Source organism: Ceratosolen solmsi, unplaced genomic scaffold (genome assembly GCF_000503995.2).
Source record: "Ceratosolen solmsi marchali unplaced genomic scaffold, CerSol_1.0 scaffold10, whole genome shotgun sequence".
Lineage (NCBI taxonomy): Eukaryota > Metazoa > Arthropoda > Insecta > Hymenoptera > Agaonidae > Ceratosolen > Ceratosolen solmsi.
This window is the reverse complement of record NW_011948412.1, coordinates 14,745,187-14,773,144: the sequence shown is the minus strand read 5'-3', so window position 1 is coordinate 14,773,144 and position 27,958 is coordinate 14,745,187. Positions and strand designations below refer to the sequence as shown.

Genomic DNA, 27,958 nt, shown 5'->3' with positions numbered 1-27,958 from the left:
CTGAAATCAGTAAATAAATAATGTTTTAAACAATGTTAGATAATTCACAAGTATTTTAATAAAAGTTATTAGATTATTTAGTTAAATTAAACATATAATATTTATTTAATTAATTTTAGTTGTACATTTTTAAAATGCACTTAATCTAATTGTTCATACCTTAAAAATATAATATTTAACCTACTACTTATATATTCATAAATAAAACAGTCAATTTATAAATTTGTATTATTTATAAGTTATATAATAAACTTATTTGTAAAATAATAGAAATATTTTGTTATTAAATATATATTATAGAAGAATTTCTTAATTTAAATATTTTAAAATATTGTAATCAATACATAAACCATCATCGCGAAAAAGTTATGCTGTATGTTTAAAGAAAAAATTGATATTTTGTCCATAAAAAGATTCATTTTTTTAGTTATAAAAAATCAGTTAGATTATTAGAAGCATAATATTTATACTTATAATAAAATTCGATTCCAATTAAAAACCAAAAAAGAGAAGTATAAAAAGCAAAATAGATAGAGATAACGAATTTTGTGTATAAAATTTACGAAAATAAAAAACATTAATTTTAATAGCAAGTGTATAATTTTTCAGAGTTCATTTTGATTTTTAAGATTTACTCTTTAGAAAACATTATATTCTTCACATACTATTTGTTTTTATAACCATTTTAAATATTTCTGAAGCGTGGTCTATAGTTTTGTACATGATGAAGTAATCCAAATTCTGTACGATTTTAAAGTATCGTCTACACTTAAGAATAGTATCATTATACTCAAATTATTTCATAATTTTTAATTTTATAATCAATATAAAATCATACAACTTTTAATACCTATTTAATACAGAATTATGGTATTTATTATACTTTAAATTATATAATATAAATTATACAATAAATATTCTTAATTATTATTAGCATTTTATAGAAGTGCATTTATAGGATTGTGATACAAGCCACAAATCAATTTTTACATTAAACAAAATAGAACGATTTTCCTAATGATAAATAACTTATTAAATAATAAATAACTTATTTTCGATTATACTTCTATTTATTTATTGATAGGATAGAATACTATCTTGTAGCTATTTTATATTGTTCGTATTATTTATATTATTATCTAAAATATAATTTTAAATACGATAGATATTTCAAATTATGTACTGAATCATTACTACACAACTTGAACTATTTAAAAATATACAACTTTTTCATAAATATATTATTGCATTATATAATAGTATTTATTATAAATATGGTATTACATATTATAAAAACAATAAATTTATTGTTATTATATAACAATTGGATAATCTGATTGGCGTTACAAAATCATTAGATATGCCCTAGATTTGAGGTCACCTAGATAGAGTAAAATGTTGAGCATGTTGATTTTTTTCTTATGTAGTTATGTAACATACAAATTTTGCATTGTTACGTATGATGCACATGCACTGTACTTTTACAATGAATATTCTTTTCGGATAATCTGGATCAACTAAATAAAATTAATAAAAATTAAATTGGATTTAACGAAATAAACCCTTCAATAAATTAAATTTAAATGTGTTAAAATCGGTATTGGATATTCTATTACTCAAGAGCGCTGACGATAAGTTGAAAGAAAAATTCTAGACATCATTTATTTTCTCAATTTTATTGTTAATTTCTTTAATATAAATGGCAATATGAATTTATCTATCTTCTTTTACGAATAAATAAAATGCAAAATACAAAAATAAATAACAATGCTGTCTTAATATTCGTAAAATACTATTGTATATTATAAGTTTTAATTTTAAATTTGACTCACTTTTTTATATATTATGATTTATTAAGCAATTGTACTTTTTGATATTGTCCATTAATAAATTAATAAAATTTTATTTTCCTATATTTATATGTATTTTATTATTAAACTATACATTTTTACATTTATTACTTGTATTTGCGTAACCATATCTATAGTAGATTAATAGAATTATATAAAATCTATGAAAATATTTTAGTAAATTTTATTACTATTATTATGTACTAAAAATATTAACAAAAATAAGTTTAGTAATAAATTATTATTAATAAATTGAAATAATACATTATTTAAACTTCTACAAATTTAATTTTTCATAAAATTAAATTAGTTTAAAAAAGGTTATATAATTGCAAACATATAATTTTTGGTTAAACAATTGAACTTCTAGATTCATTCGATAATTTATAACCTCAAATTATATCAGTGTTCCATCTGTGTGTACGCGAATGCGCGCGCATATCAATATATGTAGCTTAGATTTAAAGTATACTATTTCTGAAATATCAAAAAAATATTTATCAACTTTTTATGGTATTTTTATTGTTTGTATTTATTGTATACTGTAAGCCAGCCGCTATATATAAAAATATTTTTTTTTATCATATTCAACATTATTATCATTTTTACAAATTGCAGTACATAAAAAATTATTTAAATTTGCATTAATTACAAAATTTAAGAGTTAATAAACGAAACAGAATGTTATACCTTCAAGCCTTCTAAATTTTGTTTCTGATACTAGAATATGTTGTAAATTAAAAAAATTTATACATTTTTTTTACGCTTTATAAACAATTCATTGATTTCTAAATTATTAATTAATATTTATTCTGTAATATACATTCAACACTATGTTATTACACATTATGATTAAAAATAAATGTTTATTATAAATAAATCCAAAATTTTTTAAGTAACTACTTAATACTTACACAGATGATATAAAATTAATCATATACTTAGAATATCCTAAAAATTCTCAAGTTTTTATATTGTGATATATAATAACCTTATCGAAATATGAGACGATACACACAAACCTCTATTTATGGCTTACGCCAAATGAATATTTTCATTTTGGTCACTCGTTTACAACCAAAATACAAATATTTTTTTCTGTGACATGCTATAAAATAAATGTTAAAAATTTTGTCTCTTACTTAGATGACTACGAAACAGAATACTCCCCGTTCGATTATAAGCAAGTGAAGGACAGGGATGCGCGCGCATACGGCCCTGGCATCACAACCCCTATATTCGGAAAATTTACTATACTAAAACACAATTAGATAGAAAAAAATATATTCATCAATAGAAATTTTAAAGATAATTACATGGTCAAATTATTTAACATTTTCGTTTAAACATATTGACGATAAGAATTTAACGATGAATAAACGCATTTAGATATAATTAAATAATCTAGTAATACAATTGTACTATTATATATTTCGTGATTCTAAAATAATGATATTAAAATCTGAATCATAATAACTAAATCAATTATATATACTTTCAGAAATATTTTTATGCATAGAACAAAATAATCTTTAAAATAAACCAGGGTCGTATGCGTGTGCGTAAAGTACTGTGTTTCATGTGTTATAATATATTATTTATTTCTGAAACGTAAGAATAGATAGTTGATTGAATTATCAAAAAATATTTTATCTTGCATATAACTTATTGAAATAAAAAATTATAATTAATCTTATAATAATAAAATAATAATTACTCTTACTCTTAACATTATTAAAAATGAAAAAGCCTAAGATTTCTGATTCTTATGTTAATAAATATTTGTTATACTCTATTTATATAATAGTGTTATTTAGTAAAAGCATACAAGACACTAATTTAATTAAAAATTTAAAAGTAATCTACAGTAGATTTATTATATAAATCACTAATTACCCTTACTAAAACTCATATCCATTCAACAGAAAATATCATAAAATTTGTAAACGTTAATATACCATTTTTTACATACTTATGAGTCATGATCACTTGACAGGATTCATTTAAAATAATTTTTAATTTTCAAACTAAAATTATTTATTTCTTTGTTAGAATATATATAAATAATTTATATAAACATCTGAAAATGTTTAATAGTACTAATTTCAAATATATTATCCAAGTTATAATATAAAGTAAAGTATTATATATTTATTAAAAATTTGAAAATCTAGAATATAAAAAAGTTCAAATTAAAACTTATTTATAAATGATTTAACAGTGATTATTTCGACAAATTAATAAAAATTTTTTATTCATCTATTTGTAATTAAATACAACGCATTCAAACAATCTGTGCATGTGTATTATGTACAGATGTATAATTAAAAATAAAAAATAAAAAATAATTTATTTAATTAATTATTTCGAATTTACTTACAATTTTATCGTAACTATAATGAATAAAATAATAAAATAAATTATAACAAATAATAATAATTAAAAATAACTATGGATCAAGATTTATTATTAATATATAAAAATGTAGCAAAATACAAAAAAATAAACAATAGCTATAAAGATAAATATAATAAAAAAGGAAATAAAAATACAATGATTATAAATTCATACCAAATAATTATATTATGTTTTTAATTAAATCGACAGTTACAAAAACTAACTAAATTAATTAAATATTAGAATAAGCAAAAATTTATGTTTAAAACAAGCTACTAATAAATATGTTATTTAAAATTATATTAATCTAGAATTTTATCTTATATTTAATTACAAATTGGTAGTATTTAATATTGTAATAAACTGTTCTAATATTTAAAAAAAAGAGTTATTGTGTATGAATTAAATATAACGATTAAGTATAAATGCTTATGCAAAAAGAAATTCATCTACACACCTAGATAAACTAATGAATATTTTTATATATCTCTCATACGGCAATAAAAATATTTATATTCAAAATATAAATTTTAATTTTAACCAAGTTAAATTAAAAAAAATACCTTATATGCAATGCATTATTATTTTATTTTACAAGCTTTAGATTATTAACAAATATTATGTTTTTAAATTAAAGATAAAAAATTTATACATGCAGTGGTAAACAAATTTATGTGTAACTTAATATAGAAATTGTTTAATTTATGATCAATTTGCACAAAACCAGTTTAATTTTAGTTAAATTTTTTTAACTTGCATCTCAGTATTACCTATAATTATGAAAAAACTATTTTGATTATTTCATAAATTATTCACTTATTTTTTATTTTTTTGTAATATTCATTAAAATAAATATATTTATATCTAAAAAATACAAATTCAAAAAACACATATACTCATGTAGATTGGAAGAATTTCTTCTAAAAATTTATAATTTTATTTCCAGACTCACCGGACTCATTTGTCGATTCAATAGTTTTGTTTTTAATCAATTTCATACACTAACATTAAATTCTAGTTTTATAAATATATTTAGTTTCTATAACTTACAACACAGCTTGTATACATAATTTTATTTGAAAATAAGTAGATTTACCATTTTAAAGATACAAAAACTAACTTGCGTATATTAAATACCGATATAATTTTTATTGTTTGAAACAATAAATTATTGTGTGACATTCATTCGTTTAATATTAACTTTTAAAAATAATTTAAATTATTTAATATATAATCTAAATAATAATATATATTATTACATTGTTTAACAATTTCTATGTAGAATCCTTTATATATATCCTTTTATTATGAAATATTATGATTTATTTTTATTAAAAATAAATGATTGAATATCAATTATAATATAACGAGTTATAATTTTATTTTATTTTGAAATTCTGTTTTAATAAATATTTTCATTTAATATTAATCTTTCCAAATAAAAAAATCATTTAAAAAAATTATAATTATACCTATACTTCCTTTACTAAAAATATAAATAAACATGGTTTGGAAATTTATATTGAAACTTATTACTTATAAAATAATAATTAAATATTGAAAACATATCAATCATGAAATTAACATATAATATATTGACTTAGAGTAATATTTTTGATAAAATAAACACTTGTAATAGTAATCACTTAAATTCTTAATTAATTTAATTTATTTATTTTCAATTCATTTCAATTCAGGTGAAACAATCACATTCTGTTTTAAAAACCAAAGAAATTAAACACTGTTTGGATTAAAAAAATATTAATATTATTTTAGGTGGCTTAGATTAAATTACTTTTACAAGCTGTTATTTTTTTTTTTTTTTGTAAATGATAAGACGTTATGTTTTATATATATAGCAAACCTAAAATTAGCCTAGACAAACATATTAAACATTTAAGTTATTATAAAGTCATTTTATCTAAAAAATTTAAATGTGAAGGAAGCACTTATATACTTATATATATACATATGTTTTGTAAGTCTTCTTGTTAAACATAGCATTTTATTTGTGAGCAATATTTAAAGGTAAAACGTAATATTTTTATTTATTTTCTTCTTATCCGATAAATGTATTAATGAGTATTAAAAAAATTGTTTTATAATAAATTATTTTTTATTGTATAATATAATTTTTGTATAAATTTTTAATTAACAAATTTCAATTAAATTTAAATAAATATAAAACTATGAAATAATTCATTTATTTACTTTAATCGATAGATTTTAGTAAATGACAATTTTTATCGACATAATATATAATAAATGTTGTAGTATTACAAATATTAAGCTGAAATTGTATCGAACAAAAAAATATTTCTTATGAATTTTTAATATCTGGCAATTGAACTTAATTGTTTGACATTTTATAAGTAGTTACGTCACGATACATGTGCGCTCTATTTTTAATTAATAGCTTAATAATGTTATTGATATATTAAAATTCTTTTGCTTAATTTTATATTAATAAGTTATTTATTTTTATAATTAGTTATTCACGTGAATATTTCTACTAATGCTACAAGTAATAATAATATGATTTGTCATAACAATCATGTTTTTGAGTTGAACTCTTTTTGTACCTACAAAAGTTGATATAGACTTCATTTGAAAGAAATTATTTTATGCTTATTTAAAAATACTTTAGTTATACTCTATTGCAAATGTAAAGGAAATAATAAATATATTAATAAATAGCTCAAAGACTATTATTACTTATTATTATTATAATATATTACAATAATTATCAACATTAATTACATTAACTTGTAAATTTATATCGTACACAAATAATATTAATGTATTTAATATTTAATTTAATTTATAATAATTCTTATTAATCTTGTGATAGCAGCTCGATACCCTTAGCGCATACATACATATTATTTTCCAATGCCTGAGTGTGCGAATAGGAAAATGCGAGAACAAAATGTTTATGATTATTTTGTAAGTAATTTATGAATATAGTATTAATACAATGTGCACATATATGTGCATGTGTAAACAAATGAATGAAATATATATATATATATAGTTATATATATATATATATATATATATATATATATATATATATATATATATATATATATATAAGGGTTACATTTATATATATTGCGATGTGTATAATAGATCGTAAGGAGAAATTGCTCACATTAATCTTTCAAGTTTTGCGGCTTATGCAAATTTCGACTAAAAATAACGAAGATGTTATAAACATCATTCATATTAAAATCTTAATTGTCTTTTCTTAAAAATCTTATCAAAAGTGCTCTGTTTTTATCGTTATGTATTCATTGACTTTGTAAATACTCCATCTTTTCATGTTCAGTAGATTTTTCACATGTTTTTTACATCTTTAATCTTTCTGCTTTTTAATTTGAATAACAAATACGAAATGTTTGCCGAAAATATATCTGCATATAAAATGTGTTTTTAACTACGAAGATTTATAAATACATGAATCATACGAAAAAGAAAATAGTCTTAAAACTACTAGATTAAATTTCTATTATTATATTTTAATCATAATATAATGCATTTAATTTAATATTTAATTCTTACTTAATCTTACATTCACCAGTTTATTTTATAAATTTATATTTTATTCTGCCTAAATTACAAAACATTTTATAAATAGCTGTACGCGAATATTAGAATGTACTAAATATTTTTATATTATTTTTCAATGTATATTATGCACACGTACAAAAAATATTTTGTACAAGGCATAATTAAATTAAACGGAAAAAGATAAAAACAAGATGATTGATTCATGATATATCACTTCCATTCGGAATTATATATATATATATATATATATATATATATGTATACATATATGGAAATTGAATTGAGTTTTGTTACGAATCCAGGCATAAATTTATATATACTTTGAACAATGTTACATATTTTGATAAAAATTAAATTTTTAATAAAAAATAATCACTTATCAAGTGGACGTAAAATATAAGTATTACATTTGCACAAAGTTGCATTTCAAAAGATAGTTCCGGAGCTTACAGCTTATTGCTCTACCATTGATCTAAATATGGAACAATATCAACAGGTCTTTAAAAGTACAATCGAGGTACAGCAATTTTAAAATAAGAACATCAAAATTTCTTATTGTTTTTATTTTTAATCTAAGTTTACGTATTGAATTCAAATTTAATAATATTATTATTACATAACTTAGTTATTATTTACTTTAATTTTTACATAATATAGAAATATTTTATAAGCATAATTGAGAATTTTTATTTTTATAGAAATGCTACAATTTATAAATAATAAATAAGTACATATTATTTCAAGTAAGTATGATTATGTTAGTGATAGAAAATAATAAATTTTCATTCGTATAATAAGATTCCTTTTTTATTTGTAGTATTACAAATATAATAAAAATAAGTCTAGAATTAGGTTTCAATAAGGAATTTATAATAAAGCATTAGTTCTTACAAAAGTGGAGAATTGGTTCATACAAAAGCATTTTTGAATACAAAAATTACTATTTCGTATTAATTATTTTTTTTTGATTTATGATAAAGTGATGGTATATTAAATATAATATAATCAATTGTATTTTAATGAATAAAATATATTAGGTACGAATAAACCCAAAAAATGGAAAAACATTTAGTAAGATAAAAATATTGTTCAGTTCTGCTCTCATATAACAACGATCTATATTGACTATGTCTATGTAAGGCAAATTAATGCAGAAATATGGACATTAGCACAGTATCTATGTAGATCATCAATCTCCATATTAGCGATGAATAATGATTATTAATTTAGCTTAAATTGATTATAATTATATGGTACACGTTGACTAGTTAAAATAAATTATCTACTGTAGTATTTTTTTATGTTCAGGCCATCTTAAAGAAATTTTAAGCTATCTTTTAGATTGTTTTAGATTGCATTATTTCACAGTGACATTGATGAAGAAATATTGAATATAATGTCACTAACAGACAATATTGGCAATAAGTATCTTAGCGGAAATAGAATTGAACAAATAAGACAAAGATATTTGAACATTAACAGTATCAATTAAGACCCAAAGAAAAAATTATAGAAAAATGTTGTTAAATAATCGACAAACATCTTAGCTAAAGAAAAACACTTGCTCGAGTAGTCCCATTAAAAAAGTATTAACCCATTAACATAACCAAATATGTTGAGAAATCTAAGTTGTCTAGTAAAAACAATGTATATTACTACGTATTTAACCTAATATTGAAAAGATATGATTTGTGATATCTTTATAATAAAGAGAAAAAAGTTATAAATTTTAAATCGATTCATTTTATTTAAAACTTAAAATTCAGTAATCTCTGACAACCAGAGTAATAAATAAATTGGCATAAATCTTTGCACATAACTATAAAAATATTGCTTAGTTTTAATGCATTTTCCATTCAAACAATAATAATATAGTAATTAAATCGGTAAGCGTGCAGCTATTGAAACTGTATCGACTTAATTGAACGAACCAATATTACTTTTATACCATTAACAGTTAACGGGCAATACTCCTGATGCATATTTTTATGCATTTTCATTTTAATTTCTTAAAATTAATCATTTTATTCTCCAGTAATATGGGTTTTAGCATATATTTTTGTATAACGACAATTATTATCATATAAAAATAGAAGTATGCACTTACATCAACTCTAAATAGAACGAGAAAAATCTAGAAGAATATGAATATTTATAAATTTTGAAATTTATCAAATTGAGGATTTAATTTTTTAATATGAATATATATAAATGAATAATTTTAAAAATATTTTTTTAAAAAGTTACCTCAATTTTTTGTCCTATTTTTACCAATTTATTTATAAACCTTAATTATAAAATAAATACATTACTTAAATTAAGATAAATTTTATTTAAATTAGATTATTTATTCATTATTTACGTTTACATTATTTGGCTACTTATTATTTTCTAACATTAAGAACTTTGTAAACATATAAGTATTTAAAAACATTCATTTAAATTATAACTTCTTTTTAGAAAAAAATTTGTAAAAAGAATAATTAAAATTTACAGAAAATGACAAAATATCTTATCATATATTAATAGTACAACTATATATTGATTTTATGACACATTGATATTCAGTAATACTCGAATGATTATGTAAAAAAAGTTGTTTTAATATGTTACTTTTACTCTACGTTTTACAAAAACTTTAATATTGATATAAAAAAATACAATAAATTATAAGCTTTAAATTTTAATTTTTATAAGGTACTAAAATACCTTAATAAATAAGTTAAATTGTAAAATTGTACTTATTTTTAGAACAAATATTCTTATAGTTTAAATAATTGATTGAGTAATGAGTATCAGTTTTAATGTAGCCTTTACAATAATCGATTAATTAGATCGTTTAAAGACAGCGTTCATTTTAAAACTAACATTATACTACTATATTTTCATAATTTAGTGAGCATTAATCAAAAAATAATTCTAATAATTTATGTAGCATAAAAAATTGATATCACAAAATTTATATTGTACATTATAAATTAATTTTTAATAGATCATCTATTTGATACGAGAGTATCACTTGTTTAATTTTTAAAAATCTATCTGTTTTTCATTACTATTACTATTTTTAATATATTATTATAAAACATTAATTGAAGCAACTTCTTATAGTTAATGGCTTAAGTATTAGAATATGACAAGTAAGAAGAATATTTTTAATGCAGGATTGTAAATTTTAAATTACTTTAAATACAATAAAATATTTTAAACAGTCATGATTTATCTTAAATTTTACTTTGTAATTCTATGGAAAAAACTTCGAAAAAAATTGTATGTTTTTATATTATTTTATTATTAACTATTTTTTAATTATTTCTAATTAATATAAAAACGTAATGTTATGTAATGTCTTCATATATTTTCATATGAAAAAATTTATAGAAATAATATTAAAATGATTACATTATAAATACATAATTATAAATATAATTTATAAATAAATATATTTGTATATTTCTACAATATACCACTTGAGTATTATTGGATAATTTAGATGGCAAGTTAAAATAATTTAAATATTCTTTTTATTTTAATATTAAAAATAATAGAAAATGGACTAGATAATTAATAATTAGAAAAAAGTTCGATTTTAGTGTTTAACTACATCAAAGCTGATTTTTCAAATATCTTCTTCATCTGTTTCATTAATGCATGTAATATACACACGAATATTTCTTTGATACATTTCTACAAGCAGAAACATAATCAACCAGGTATAGACTTAGAATACAGCAAGCAGATAAATTATTGTAGAAGTCCTTTTAAGTCGGGCACAAAACTGTAACAAAATAACAGTAAATTTGTTTATATAAAATATAATTAATGTAATCTGATTATTATATTCTTACATTCTGAACATATATTTAAATATATCAAAACATTTAAAAACTTGACGTTTTGAATATAAATCTTTATAAATGTAGAAAATAACGATTTTCATAATTAAATTTTTTTATATATATAATTTATGTTTTGTGTACTAGTAACTTTAAATTTATATTTTCATTTGCTTAAAAACATTTTATTATGTACATTAACATTTTTAGATTAAGATTTATAAGTGCTTGAAGTCAGTTATAAATAAGAAAATAAACAAGTTAAAGATCAAAGAACAAAAAACAGAAATTGTACAAGTATACATGTATTACTTTAATAAGATTCATGAAATGCAGTAAATTCTATATTACACAAGCATATAATGAATACTATAAAAACCAGACACCCAACAAAATAGTATATAAATAAAATAAATACAACAAAGTCCATCATCTATTACAGACATGCAAAAAAATTATGAGACTCGCTAAGAATTGAAAACCTATAATTTCTTATAATATTCGAATAGTAGTGATAAAATTGACCTCGTAAAACTCGTAACTTATATGATTGTATTTAATGGGCACCTGTTTAAATCATTTTTTTTAATTTTATGCTAGTTTTCAAAATATGTATAAACCAATAGTCAATACTCAAGTTTGTTCTTCTTTAGATACATAATTATCTTCGTTAAACTTAAAGTTGATACTGATAATTCGTGAAAGTATTCAGATTTTATGAGAAAAGTAGAACTATCAAGCTTGAATAATAACATAAATTAAGATCTATTTTTTCTTAACACAATTTATCTTAGACATAATTACAATAATTTTCTACTGATAAGCTGAATTATTTTTGTTTCTAGAGACTATGTTAAAATGATAGCAATTATGTATATATTTGTTAATATAATGAAGTAGGCTGCTCGAACAAAAATATATTATTTGAAAACGTTAAGAATTGCGCGGCTTTTACGAGCTAATAATTTCATCCACGAAATCCATTGAAATTTGATAATATTATACGAATTAGAGCAAATAATAACAAACCGATTGGAAATTATTATTATTAAATAAACTATGAATAGCTGCCTTAAATGTATTTTTGTAATAATGCAACGATACACCTGTCTACAATGAGTTTATCTATGATTTTTATAAGCCATATTGTTAAATAAATATTTGAAAACCATGTGGAAAATAGAGAGTAAATACTTAAATAGTAAATAAAAGATCGAATTTTCACAATAAAATTAAATAATTAAAATATATAGTTACAAATTAAAAAGTTACAAAATATAATTATAAATTAAATAGTTAAATAATATAGTTTTACAAACTAGAAATCAACATTTTAAAACGGTGTATATTCAAAAATAAAATATATTTTTAAGCTTTCACAAAATATTTTCATACGCGAAAACTTCATCGCCTATAGACGATTTTATAATATATATTAATTATATACGACATTTAAATATGAAACTTACATATGATGTAATCGGAAGAATTATATATTAATTAATTATATAGCTTGAATGAAACTATTCGACTGTTTTCTACTTTGATTGTGAAAAGCCAAAGTATGAAATAATATTTTTACTTTATTTCCAATGCAAGATTTTTACATTTTTATTTGCCTATATATGAATTTAATTAATAAGAAGTAAAAGTAACTTTATTTTTAAATATTAGTCTAATCAGTTTAATCAGTACTAATAACACTAAATGACAAATAATAAAAAATATAATTTATTGTTAATAGTGTAAGCTATGTTATAATTTAAATAATTTTAATCGTTATAAAATGTGTTGTGGCGCATTTTTTAATGATCAGTTCCTGTAAATACAAAATAATAAAAATAGGAAAAGATTTATATTATATATTATAAAGAATGAATTTATTGTAATAAATAAATAAGTTCCAAAGAAGTCTTTAATATAGAGAAACAAATTACGTATAAGCATTGCAAAAATTAACCGGTTTAAATGCACATTTACAAAAGGAACTAATGTAAAATAACGAAATATATGATTGCTCTTTTAGATTTAATGTTACTAATTATTTATCATCCGTTTTATATTTTTTTTTTTTGTACAAATATTAAAAATATTAATGAATATCTTAAATAACTTATATCATGATTCTAATAAGCTTTTCCGTTGATTTCAAATGTTTAAAAAATATAAAAACACATTATATTTCTACACTACATCTTTTTTTCATCTTTAAAGCAATTAAACTATTATATAATAAGATAATGAAAGATTCCGTATACCTTTTAAAATATAATCTGTTAATAATGATGGAAGTGCCGGACTATCTTCATTGATTGCCTTGAGAACTGTAACATATATTTATTCATATTAAAAACTTCCAATTATATACAAAACATGATACAAAATAAAATAGAATTTTTCATAACATTCTTTTAAATTTCAACATATTCCATTTATAATATAAATAAAAGATAACTTTATTTAAATACAACAAAAATATCTACTTAAGTAACTACAAACTTTCTGTAAAAATTTTATATCGATTTTGGATTGATTGCGTATTATTAAAAAAATGAAAGATTTAAGTGTTATTTTTACGCTTCATTTTTTCTCAAATATGTGTAATTAACAAACATTAGCTAAATAATAATTATTTGTTATTAATAAGTGATTACTGATATCTAGTTTCAGTTTATAATGTAAATCTAGTTCTTTTTTTTTATAAATTTATGAACTATTTTAAAGTACGCGTAACTTAAAAATAATTAGGAGTATTGCATAAAATTTGAAAATTGATCAAATTTAAATAATTAAACAAAATATGAAACAACAAAAGGAATTTTTAAGTTTAACTTACAACTTTAACTTACAACTTTACACTTATGATTATAAAATAAATTATACAATTTAGAAATTTACTTAAACAGTTTACAAACATATCAACTACATATACTAAATTACCCCACAATTTATAGAGTTTACATATACATATATAATTTATCTTTCTTCATATATATATATATATATATATATATAAATATATATATATATAAATAGATTATTAATAAAATATTAAACGCTATTTAATTATATTAACTAATAGGGCAGGATCAATTAAAAGATCTAAAAAGTTTTACTTTTATTATATATTTTTTAAGATTATTATTACATTTTCTTATATAATATATTATTTCATATACCATACTATTAGAAGAATTTTGTATCTTTTAATTTATAAAAAAAAATCCTTTTTACACTTATTGTAACTATCCTATATTATATGTAAACTTTATTTTGTAAAAATAATATTAATGTTTATGAAATATATATTTATAATATATGAAAATATTAATATAAATATAAATAATATATATTATTAGAACTATATAATTAAGTTAAATATATTTGAGATATTTTACAATGACCATGTATCTTCAAATCAAATTATCTGAAACATAAAATAAACAAATAAAATTTTATACGAAATATATATCTTTCAACGTATTTTAATGAAATTAATTTAAGACGCGTGACTTTTAAAAGCTAAAAATTCTTGTTATACACAAAAATGTTAATTTTCGTTATCTACTAAAATGCACAAATAGAAAACAAAGTTTTTAAATTAATTAATTATTTTTAAAGAATCATAGCGACTAACTTGGAATATTTACTTAAGAAAAACATAATTAGTTTTAAGAAATTTTTATTAATAAAATGTATATTTTTTGACTTACATAGTTATTTATTTGAGACCCAGGTGATATATTTTTCTTCTAAAAGCTTAAAAGAATTTTCATTTTCGGCAGAGCATTTTATATTCTAAGTTATATATTATATAATTTTTGTTAATTGTTTGACTATTCTTTATAAATATGCATTTGTATTCACAACTGATTCAGACTTATACCTATAATTTTATTCGCTATTTCACTAAATATATAGATATTTTTATAAATTCATTCTAAATTATTAAAGTAAAACTTACAATATTATATACATTTATATTATTAGTCACATTGTGGCGTGTTTTTATTATTTAAACTTATTTAAATACATTTCTTAAATGATTCATAACTAATCATTCCAAATCATGGTTACATCTATTAAAATTATTTTTTGTTTAGGTGTGCTGGTAAAACGTGAATAATTTGGTTCCAAATGGCTGTGATGATTTAACTTTCGTATATGTTGTTTAATAATTTGTGCTCATATTATGTTTTTTATCTTTTTTATTGAGCTAAATTTTATACTGCTAGCTGGGCTATAGTAAATTGACAATTTTTTTATTGAGTTTATATGTCTGTTTATTTAAATTTATTTTCTGTATTTGTGAAGCGATCTCCTGATTCGTTTTTTAGATATGTTAATTCAGTATTTTATTAACAAAAATATTTTTGGGCTAGATAATTGTTTTTAAAACATTTGTTTATGCTTACTAGTGTTCTCGCCGATGTAAATAAGAATTACACGAACCTCCATTTTCGATCCAATCCTATAAGATCAATAATACCTTCTCATTCATTAAATGTAATCAACCTTCGAAGTTTGCACTATATTGTTTTATTTTTTAATATTTATACAAATATTATTACATTACTAATATAATAAATAATTCCAAAAGACAATTAGCACTTTTTCGTACTATATTGCTTCAAATAGTTAATTTTGTATTTTTATTTTCGTAATTTGTTGTTAAACAGCTATTTCAATAGTTCAGTATTATATTAATATTTTTGTTTTAATAAGATTGCACACATATATAATATTTTAAAAAGACATATAAACGGACATAAAAGTCTTGAACCTCTTTTAAATCAATTTGTAATCTAATTATAATGTATCGATTAATTTTTTATATATATTTTCTCATATAGTGTAATTTTCCCAAATCTTTCCAAAATTAAATTATTAAAAAGTTAAAATAACATAAAAAATACGTTTAATAATTTTGAAATTATAAAATTCGATATAAAAGGATTAGTGAACGTATTACGTTAAAATATATTTTCTTAATTTATATTAAGCAAATCTCGTTGTAATATTATTATAATAAATTATACATAATAAATTTGTTTTTTTTAATATTTTTAAATATATTTTATTGCAATCAATTATTTAAAATTTAATAACTAATAATTATGTAATAACTAATTAAGATTTTAGATTTTAGAAAAAATTTAATTCAACTGTAGTATTTGATCCAAGTGATCTTATCTTTTCATTTTTATTATTCGAGTCTAATGGATTTTAAATAACATTGAAACTTTAAAAATATTATGGCTTCAGAAAATGATAACTATCCGAGTTTTTAATTTTTTTTTTCATTATTAATTTCTTAATTGTTTTTCGTAATATTTGTAATATTGATTTTAAAAGATTTAAGCAATATATCGATTCAATTTTCACTTGAAATATTAGCTTTATAAAAGTTTAATTAATTCTTTGTCTAGTACTTAAATATTATTCCATTTTTTTCTTAATATTTATCTTTAACACTATAATTACAAATTTTAATTCCACCATTTTTTCTTGTATGCTGTATTTTTGTACTGTTATTAAAAATAAAATATTTTTCGAGATTTCAGATATGTATACACTATTATTAGTATATTACTGTATAACAATGAAATAATTAAGAATTATAAAAGAGACTTCATTACAAACGCAACGATAAATACCTTCAAATGGTTGTAGTTAATTCAAACAAATTAAACTGAGCTTTAAAACGGATTATATGTATTTTATCATCATTGGATTACTACTTAATAAAGAATTTTCGAAGTGAATTTTATAAATTATAATGCAAATAATCTTATACAGAATACAAATTTGTTCTTTTTAATTGCTTTATAACGTATTTATTTTATAATTTTATAGATTTTCATTTTAAATTTAAAGGAATATTAGTTTAATTGTTTTGTTTAAAGTGGACATTATTAATTAATAAATAAGAAATAAGAGAACTAAACAATAAATAAATTATTTTTTTATTAAATGACTCTAAGAACAACTAATTACAAATATATTGCAACTTTTGGATTAATATTCCTAAACCAATATTAGTGAAAAGTAAATCACTATAAGCATTCTAAAGTACAAACAAGAACTTCACTAACTCAAATTAGTTAAAAAGCTTTGTCATATAAATAATTATAAAGTAAACCGCAAAAAACTTTAGTTTCATAATTATTGTCTAAAATATCTTAAAAGAGTATATAATTCTATGAGTTAATTAAACAACTTCAAATATAATTGCGCACATTTTCCAATTTATGTTTAAAAAGTATATAATAACAATAAACGTTCGATAAAAAGATAGATGTATTTTTTATCTAATTTAAGTGCATTATTTTTTAATCCAGTATTACCAATTTTTTCAACTATATTTGTCTAAACTACATAATAATGTATATATGTTATTGCCAATAAACAAATGTTAGTATATTTAACAATTAAAAAATAATAAATAATAAATTTTTTTACTAGAATTTTAATGAACTTTATTGATATTTATCTTATACTTCTATAAATTATAATTGTAATATTTAATAAGTGATTTAAAATATAAACATTTATTTTACTTACTTTTGATTAATACTTGCAATGACTGATTATCTAGAAGAGTATTTTCTGTGTGGTATGGAATAACAGTTGTCAAGTACTAAAACAAGTAAATAACCGAAATAAAATATTATATTTACAAAAAATAATCAAAAATTATATAAATTTAGGTGTTTATTGGAAAACTTATTATTGTACATTTAATATTAATATAAATAATGGTAATTTATTCTTGATGTTTGTAAATACTAATAATTATTTATTACAATCAACTTGATACAGTTTAAACACTTTGATTCCAAACGTTTTATTTTATTATTCGTGTTAAACATAATATTAAAAAATTCAAGAAAGATAATTATATTAACTCTTAATAATACTATAAGTTATAAAAAATTATGTTCCTTTTATTTATTTTCTTTGGAATATTTTTGTATTAAATTTAATATTTATTTAATATATTTTTTATATTTGTGTAAATGTACAAATAGGATTTGTATTTACAATTTTATTCACAATTTCTGTAGAAAACTGAATATTTTTTGGCTAATATTGTAATATACTTTTCGATATTATTTACAAATAGTATTTCATTAAAAGAATTTCTAGAAATTGGAATCATAAATTACTATTAAAGTTTAAGAATTTTAATATTTTTCAAATAAAATTGTTATATTATTTACTAAAAAAATATATGTCAATTAGAAATATATTAATGTAACATAATCATTTATTATATATCGTACTATTTTTTAATTGATACAATGTTGAATGCTTCATTGTCTGAAAAGAGGCATAGTTGTATTAAATCAATTTCACTGATAGTACTGGAATTATCAATGTTAGTATAATCATAAAGGAAAATCAGATGCACAAAACAATACAAAAAATTAAAAAATTATAAAAAAATATTAATATTTAATCATACTTATAAGTATATATCCTATGCATAACTACAGAAATTAATAACAAATAAAAAGTAAAAATGTAGTAAAAAATTCGCTGAATCTGATTAAGATGAAATAGAAATGACATGTTTCTGCTAAACATGAAAATTGTTAGAGAATTGAATTTAATATAATTATTCAATTAATTTATTTTTGATAAACGACGAAAATTATTTTATCCGCGAAAAAAAGTTCCTGTTCAGAATTCAGTTCTTGAATATACCGTGAATACAAGCAAAAACATTTAATGCGTGTATTAAAAAATGTATAAACAATTTGTATTATATATAAAAATTAAAAAAAAATTACATGAAATAAATATATATAAATCAAATATTTCAAATCAATTTAAAAGAAAAGTATGTTATAAAATTAATACCAAGAAATCAATTTCGAGAGTTAAAAATCGATTTATTTCTATCGAACTCTTACTTAAAAGCATAACAAATAAATTAATATGTAAATAATTTTTTTATGTCAGGTCTACTATTGAAGCTCATGTAAATTGATGTCATTACTTTGACTATGTTGTTAAGAATACAAGTAATAAAAATAATAATGTTATAATAAATCAACAATTTAAAAATAAGTTATGAATTCTTTATTTGATAGTCTTATTGTGCAATAATACATATTAATTAGAATTAAATAAGTGAAAAAGAAAAAAATATAAAATAACATAATAATACAAATCTATTAATCAACAAATTTCACGATAATGAACTGTTTGAATACATATGAATAGTTATTTCATGATATTATAATCATTTTAGTATGTATGATTGATAAATGTGTGTATAGATTACAAGTTCTAAAATAAGTAAATTAGTAAATGTGAAACTTAACTTGTCTAATTTATTTAAATTTTTACTTTTTTAAATAAATTTAAAGTTATATTGAAAAAAATAACGAGTATTATAATTAGAAAATTATATGATGTCCATAAATATTATGTAAGAATTTTTTTTTTTACAAAATTATTAAATAAAAGTTATATTGGTAAAAAAACAATCTAAAGTAAAAAATATTTAAAATTTTCATTATTACAAGAAAATTACATTTATTATACCTTTGAATCTTGAGTTAATTTGCGTTGAAGTAAAGGACTGGTACCATTTTGTAATTGATTTCGTTTTTTTGTAACATGGTGCTGCCTTCTACGATTTTGAACTGCAAGAAGAAGTGATATAAATTGATTCTTAAGTTCCTTCTCATATTCTAGCTCATCTCTTAAGGCAAGCTCACTTATTAATGTTTCACTCAAAGCAGATATTAGAGAGTCCATTTCATTTAACAAATCAGACAACTGTTTTAAAGAATACTGCTGTAATCCTGAAATCATACGATTGTTCCAATTTCACTTATGAAAATTAAATACATTAATGTTAATTGATATATTTATTTTTTTTAATTCGGTTTTATTTTTATTTTATTAATATCTCAAGTATGTTATATTATATGTAATTATTATTCGTTTAATAGTAAAGCAATTTAAATTCACATAAATTGAATAACATTCATATATATATTTACAGCATTTCAAATTTTATAACACAGTGTATATAAATAGATTATTAATAATAGAGAATACTATCAAAATTTTTTACTCATATTTAATAATATTAACCAGAAAAAAAAAATTAAATAATTTAATTATTCAATACTAATCATGTAAAATTAATTTCAAATAAATGATATTTTAAACAATGCTAAAATAATATTAAAATTTTATTTTATTTTATTTAAATTTTAATAAAGATAATAACAAAATTTTAGTAATTTTTTAAAAAATTAGAAATATTTGAGATAATTCTTTTCATTTTACTGAATTATTTAAAAATATTTATAATAAATTTATTTATGTATTAATATGAGAAAAGTTAAATAAACTGAACGACAATTTTTGTCAATAATATATATTCCATATTAATGAAATGTATAAAAATGTATAGATATGAAATGTATGATAAATGTATGTCTCTACGTATGTACTATATAAAAATTGTTTTGAATAATTTTTGTATATAACAAATTAATACTGAAAAATATATTAATATTTATGAAAAAGGAATTATTAATTACGAAATATATATATATATATATATATATATATATACATTTAATTTGTTTATTTACATACTCTTCTCATGAAGTGGTGATGAGAGGACTTCTCGACTTCTTTCAAGAGCTTCATTTATTTCAAGAAGAGATTCTGAATTAAACAATGTATCTGATGATGGACTTTCTTCCATAATATCATCAATTTCTTTCAAAACCTCATCAGCAGTTTTTACTGCTTCTTCCACATTGTAATTATCATTACGGCTTGATAATATTAATGCATGCATATCTAAATCTGTAGCTACGGCTTCATCTTCACTACTTAAATCTTCTAATCCTGTTCTTTAAGATAAAAAAATATATTAAATAAAGCATTTAAAAAATTAAAAAGCGGAACGTTTAGTTCTATTTTATTTATATAACACTATATTTTTTAGTTACCCATTAATAGATTTAGATGACTTATTTAGATTAAGAGCTGGTACATGCATTTTTCGTGTATAAGATTTACTCCAATCTATGGGTAGTATATTACCAAATGTTCCAGTTATAGTCCACCACATTCTGGAAGTAATGTATTATTTAATAGTTAAAATTAATGTTATTGATTATAATTTAGAAAGTATTAATATATTATACAATTATATTATGGATTTTTATTCATTTCTATTTTAAATATATTGTCCTAATTAATTAGCCAAGAAATTCAGCTTAATTAATAAGGCTGCTACATTTAACTTTATTTATAACTATATCAATGTATTAAAAAAAAAGGTGTATTGAAAATAAAATTAAAAGTTATTAATACTGTTTATATTAAAATTATATTTATCTAAATGAGAATATTTTTAAACAACTTCGATCATATTTGTTTTAATTTTGTTCATTCTGAAAGTGATTAATGTGATAGTTAATTACTTATATTTTAATATCTGTGCCATATTTTAATGAATACATATTTATGAAAAAACTTACTGGCATTCATTCATAATTTCCTCTTGAGAACGAACTTGCACTGGTGCAAGAGATTCTACATTGGTTCCAAAATCTCTAAAGCAAGAAGTAATTTTTTCATCAAATGTATTAACTAAATCTTCCAAGCTTCCAGTGAATGGACTAAATGTTCCATCTTGTATGATATCTGAACATTCATGCGGTATGGAAGAGCCATTCGAATTTCGAGTTGTAATGAAATTTCTTTCAAGATTAACATCCATTAAATGCTCTGCAATAAAATATTTTAATTATAATTCATAATTTAAAGTAAATAAACACATTAAATTATCCCTCAAACACCTTAACGCCATTCATATTAAAATCTAAAGAATCTGTTTATTAAATTAAATTAAATTAGCTTGTACATGATTTAAAAGTTAATAATAAAATGGCTAAACATTAATTGAATATTTAATTTAAATATTTTAAGAAATCCAATTAAATATATTTGTAATTGTACTTGAAAATTACTAAAAAAGAAAAATAAATTATTAAATTATCATCTTTAATATAAATATTACAGTCTATTTATAACTTTTATTTGTAATTAATTTTATAATATATTGTTAATTTGGATTGCAAACTTAGTATAATGTTGAAATGTTAATAACTGAATATCAGTTATTACAATATTAATCGAGTATTCGTGTAACAAATAATTTAAATAATTTTCTCCTTTAATGGGCTTGTTACAAATGTTAGATAATTGCAAAATAATATTGCTTTTACTAAGGAAAGTAATAGGAAAAAGATAGTATTTCTTTTTTAACTAGCCTTCCGTTCCATCTTATAAAATTTAATATCATATTTAAGTTTTAGGTGAAGTAAAAGTATGTATTTTTCTGCTATGCTTATTTCTATTAATACTTTTTCAATACTATCAATTTCATTGTTATGTGTATATATATATATATATATAGAGAGAGAGAGAGAGAGAGAGAGTGCTAAAAAATAAATAAAAATTTGAGTTTTATCTTATTTCCAAGCACTTTTAAATTTAAAGATTAAAACTAAAACATTTAATTTTTGTATACTATTAATAACTGAATATAAATATATGGAGAAATAATAAAAACATATAAATAGTAAAACAACAATTTAATTAAATAAATAATTTACCTGAAAAAATATTCATGTTTCTTAAAGAGGATGATTCCTCTTCCTCAAAACATGCTAAAGGAGCTTCAAATTTTAATTCTGCAATTTTACTTGCCATGTCCTTCATTACGTTTTGACCAAATCAAATAAGTAACACTGAAAACTTTAAAAATTATTTTACTCTTTAAAAATAATTTAAATAAATAAAATCAATTTCTACATTAAAAAATTAGTTTATATTAATTTAAACATTTCGTCTTCCATATAAATATTTTTAAAAAATTTTTATTTTTTTTTTTAAATATCGATTTATCTGGTACATTCTTTAAAATACTTTGTTAGTAAATATAAAACAGCATAGATATTCTAATTACTTGAATGTTCGATATCAATATTAAACTACGATTAAAGCTTACGAAAATCAAACAATATTTTAATTAAATAATTAATTTTTTTATTTCACTGGTTTATTTTTTATTAAATTTAATCTTACACTATATTAAATTTTAATGTAGTATTACAAATTTAATTCCATTTACATATTTTCATATTTATATATTTATAATTGATACATTGTTATAAAATCTATAGTTTAAAGGTTTAATGATTTGTAATTGAAAATAGATGAACTTTTTCATATGTGTTATATACATATATATTTTATAATAATTTATTATTTTTTATTATCCATGTCTATTAAAATTAAATATACTTCAAAATAAATTGTGAAGTATAATTTTTAAAAAATTTGTTATAAAAAATTAATCTCAAAATAAAATTAATATCTATAGTTTTCAATACAATTATGTAATTTAATATTATAAATGTTTATATTCTGATAAGATATATATACTGGAAACAATTAATGGCTTTACAAAGCACAAGTGTAAGTTTCAAAATATAAATGCTTCTGTGTAATTCAAAAATACACTGGATGAAATGATTCCACCAGATAAATTTTTACAGATTGTCAAATTGGAAAATGCAGCTAACTAAAGAATGCTTTAATAGTTTTTCTAACATCACTGATATTTCTATATAGTATAAAACATTCTTTTATCAAGATTCTTTTATCACATATGAATGTATTAAGTCTCTACCGCCATATGTCTTCGTTACGAGGTGAAAATTTTGTGTAAGATCAAATATGTTCCATATTAAAGGTAGACAATCTATAAATGCAACAGACTAGGCCAAATACAGATAGTGATATTACTTTTTGATTTATGATGAGAGCACTCAAAACCATTTAATTTCAAAATATATTTTATAGAACTCTCATAAAAAAAAATTCTATCAGAATTAATAAATGATAAATAATAGCTGTTACAAATGAATAAAATCACACAGATTTATTCATAAGTTGTATGAAAACTCATTAATGTATATTAAATTGATGGTATTAGACTTACAATATGTATAACATTTCTATTTTCTTTTTTAACTAAAATTCGTCAATATTTATAATTTATTAAAAACACTTTAAAATCAATAATTAATTAATATTAATTACATTTACTATTCATAAAAAAAATTACTTCAATAAAGATTTAATGAAAAATAAATTGTTTTATTATTTTTTGAAAATTTAATAATATATTAGAAAATTATATAAATCACTGCTTATTTTGGTATCAATGATTTGCTCAATTTCGATCAACAGTTTATTTTTATGTAATTGATTAATTTATATTAATACTTTATATACTTTTTCTATTAAGTTATTTCATACAAAATTCACAATTTATAATAAATATCACCATTCAATTTTTTTATAATTTTTTATTTCTATTTTTTTTTAATAGAGGATTTATACTCTATTTTTTACAAATCAATTAGTTATATAATAATGATTTACAAAGTACTGCTTTCTTAGATATAACATTTTTTTTTTCGTTATGTTTTTGAAATCTTTTCATATTTTATGGTAGTCCAAAACTATAGCAATTATCAATATTAAATAATAAAAGTATATTCAAAATTGAATGTTAAATTAAGAAATATATACCATAAATAATTATTAATTCTTAAAGACAAATACTTTTCACAAAGCAAGTAAGCAAAAATACAATTATTAATAAGAAAATTTTGAATTAAAGTTAAAAATTGAATGTTTATCACTAATTATAAATTATTTTCAAATTTACACGATTTAAAAATAATTGATTTTATATTATGAGAAAAAAACTAGGAATAATATTTTTATATTTATCATTTCATACTTTTCTACTTTTATATAACATTGTAATATATAATTTGATATTATTTAAATAATACCTATATTTTCAATAAATAAAATTTAATTTTGATACATTATAATAGTAGTTTTTGTAACCATTTTTAGTAATAAAAAATTGATTGACATAAAAAATATATTAATATAATAATAATAATCTACAATATTATATTAAATAAATCTTACTGCTATACTAGCATAAATAATAAATTACTATATATAAAAAAAACTTATATACAAGTTATAAATATAAATATATTTTATTATATATCTAATTATCTAATTCTATCAATAGATAATAAATGTATTTTATGTATTCTAACTATATATATACATATATATATATATATATTAAATTATTTATTACATATTAAAATAACAAGCAGAATAATTAGTGAAAAAATTTAAAATATAGATATTTTAATTTATCTTATTATTTTACTATAATATTTCGAATGTAATTCTGTAAATATTTTATAATTTAATATTCTGATCTGAAAAACATTGTTTTCAGCTTCTTAGAATCCTATATTATTTACAAATTTATAAAATAATTAAATAATATAATCAATAAACGATTACATATTATTTTTAACCAAAAAATTAATACTTACAATGTATTTAATTATTAGCTACTTTTGTTTATTAAATTAATTGTTTTTATAAATAAGAGCTTCCAATATCGAAAGCTGATAACTTTAAATTATTTAATTTTATTCAAAAATCCAGGCTTTGTATACATTTACATAGTACTACCTTTAAATAATTCTTTTAAACAATGTTTCATAACAATTTTTTAAATTTTTTCCAATAAACAAATATGTTTACAAATTAGGTCAATGTAATAATAAAAATGTTACTGGCAGACGAATATTTGTTCTAGTCTGAAATGAGTCAAAATTTATACACAGTTATTTCATTAGCGACAAATATGATTTCATTTGAGAGGTCACAAATGACATGCGCAGAAAATACTTAAGCTTATTGGTGATGAATAATTTCACTATAAAACTTGGATATTGTATGGAAATAAATGCAATGATAATCATTCTATATAATTAAAATTCTAAAACTATACATGAATAAAAAAATAATTAAAAAAATTCAAATCATTAAACAAAATAAGAATATAATCTTATCATATTATTCGGAAATAATTTTTATATTTTTGAACTTGTTATAATATAAAATTCCTTAATTATTTTTTATCAAAATAAAAAAAATCACAAAGTCAATATTGTAAAGAAAAAATACGAAAATATATATTAAATTAGTAAATGTACATTAAATTGAATAGTGCAGTAATATTGTAGTTTCTATATCTTTAAAATGAGAAACAATCTCAAGATTATATTATATTAAATTCATCTTATACGAAATAGTTAAAATTAATAAATAACCAATGGTATTAGCACAAGATAAAATAGAATCAATAAATAATAATTGTACCATAGCTATAATAGATGATAGAACTTGCAAGCAAAGGAAGTTGCAATTATCATAATTCATAATTCTTGGAGTTTTTATTATTATTAGTATTATATATATACTAGCTTTTCAAAAAGAAAATAGAAAAAGTGATACCATATAAAAAAATAAATAAGTAAAATAGTTGGATAATTATTTAAATGATACATTTTGAATATCAGAATTATATAAATAATAGATTTTATGATACTATAGTCGGCATCTACGTCCATCTTAAAATATGAAATTTTTTTATTGGTTTGAACAATTACTTTATTCAATACAACCTAGGTACCTATCTATATTAAAATTATAAACAAATGCATCATCTAATTGCTAATGCAAGAATTGAAAAAACTGTAAACAGTTGTCATCCTTTAATAATTCTCATCTAAAAAGAATTGTTATTAAAATGTATCAAACTTATATTTTGTATTTTGTTAAAAATTCTGAATAAAAAAGAATACCTTTTTCGATTTTAAATCTATTTGATTTGAATTGATTAACTTGCATATATTATGCAATCCGATCTGTTTTATATCTTATACGCTCGCGCGCGCGCGCGTGTGAGTGTGTGCCTGCGCGTAATGAAAATTCATAATAGTTACTACACTATAGTTATTATATTACGATATGACATCTTATAACAATGAAATGTATTTCTTTGTAAAAATATTTTATTCTTCTATATACCAATACCTTTTATTCAATCTGTATATATAAAAATATTTTTTTTTTCTTTGGTATTCCATATCACATTGAAAAGTTGAAAATTTCAAAAATATAATGACAATCAATCAATAATCGACAAACACTATATAATAAAAATTTTATTTCTTTTTATAGAAATATTTACTTTATTATACTAGCAAATATATTAATTTATTTAACTTTTACAAAGTCCGTTTTTATTATATACCATATATTCGCGCTTTTAAATGAAATAAGTTATTTGTT

General features: G+C 19.5%; 1 protein-coding gene across 1 annotated transcript; it reads right to left on the bottom strand.

Moving 5' to 3' along the window:
- Positions 1-11,355: 11,355 nt before the first annotated feature.
- Unc-76 (fasciculation and elongation protein Unc-76) lies at positions 11,356-26,171 on the bottom strand. The gene is made up of 9 exons (XM_011497319.1): positions 26,149-26,171; positions 23,320-23,461; positions 22,180-22,429; positions 21,646-21,768; positions 21,284-21,546; positions 20,213-20,475; positions 18,221-18,296; positions 13,915-13,980; positions 11,356-11,598 (listed from the first exon to the last, which is right to left on the bottom strand). Exons 2-9 carry the CDS (start codon positions 23,423-23,425, stop codon positions 11,582-11,584), a joined length of 1,164 nt encoding a protein of 387 aa, XP_011495621.1. The 5' UTR covers positions 23,426-23,461; positions 26,149-26,171; the 3' UTR covers positions 11,356-11,581.
- Between the last annotated feature and the right edge of the window lie 1,787 nt (positions 26,172-27,958).

Excerpts from the sequence above, each read along its gene's own strand:
- Unc-76 (XM_011497319.1), bottom strand. The coding sequence starts at position 23,425 with ATGAAGGACATGGCAAGTAAAATTGCAGAATTAAAATTTGAAGCTCCT. Across the intron at positions 21,769-22,179 it reads GAAATTATGAATGAATGCCA|AATGTGGTGGACTATAACTG; the intron begins GTAAGTTTTTTC and ends CATTACTTCCAG. Across the intron at positions 18,297-20,212 it reads AATTAACTCAAGATTCAAAG|TACTTGACAACTGTTATTCC; the intron begins GTATAATAAATG and ends TACTTGTTTTAG.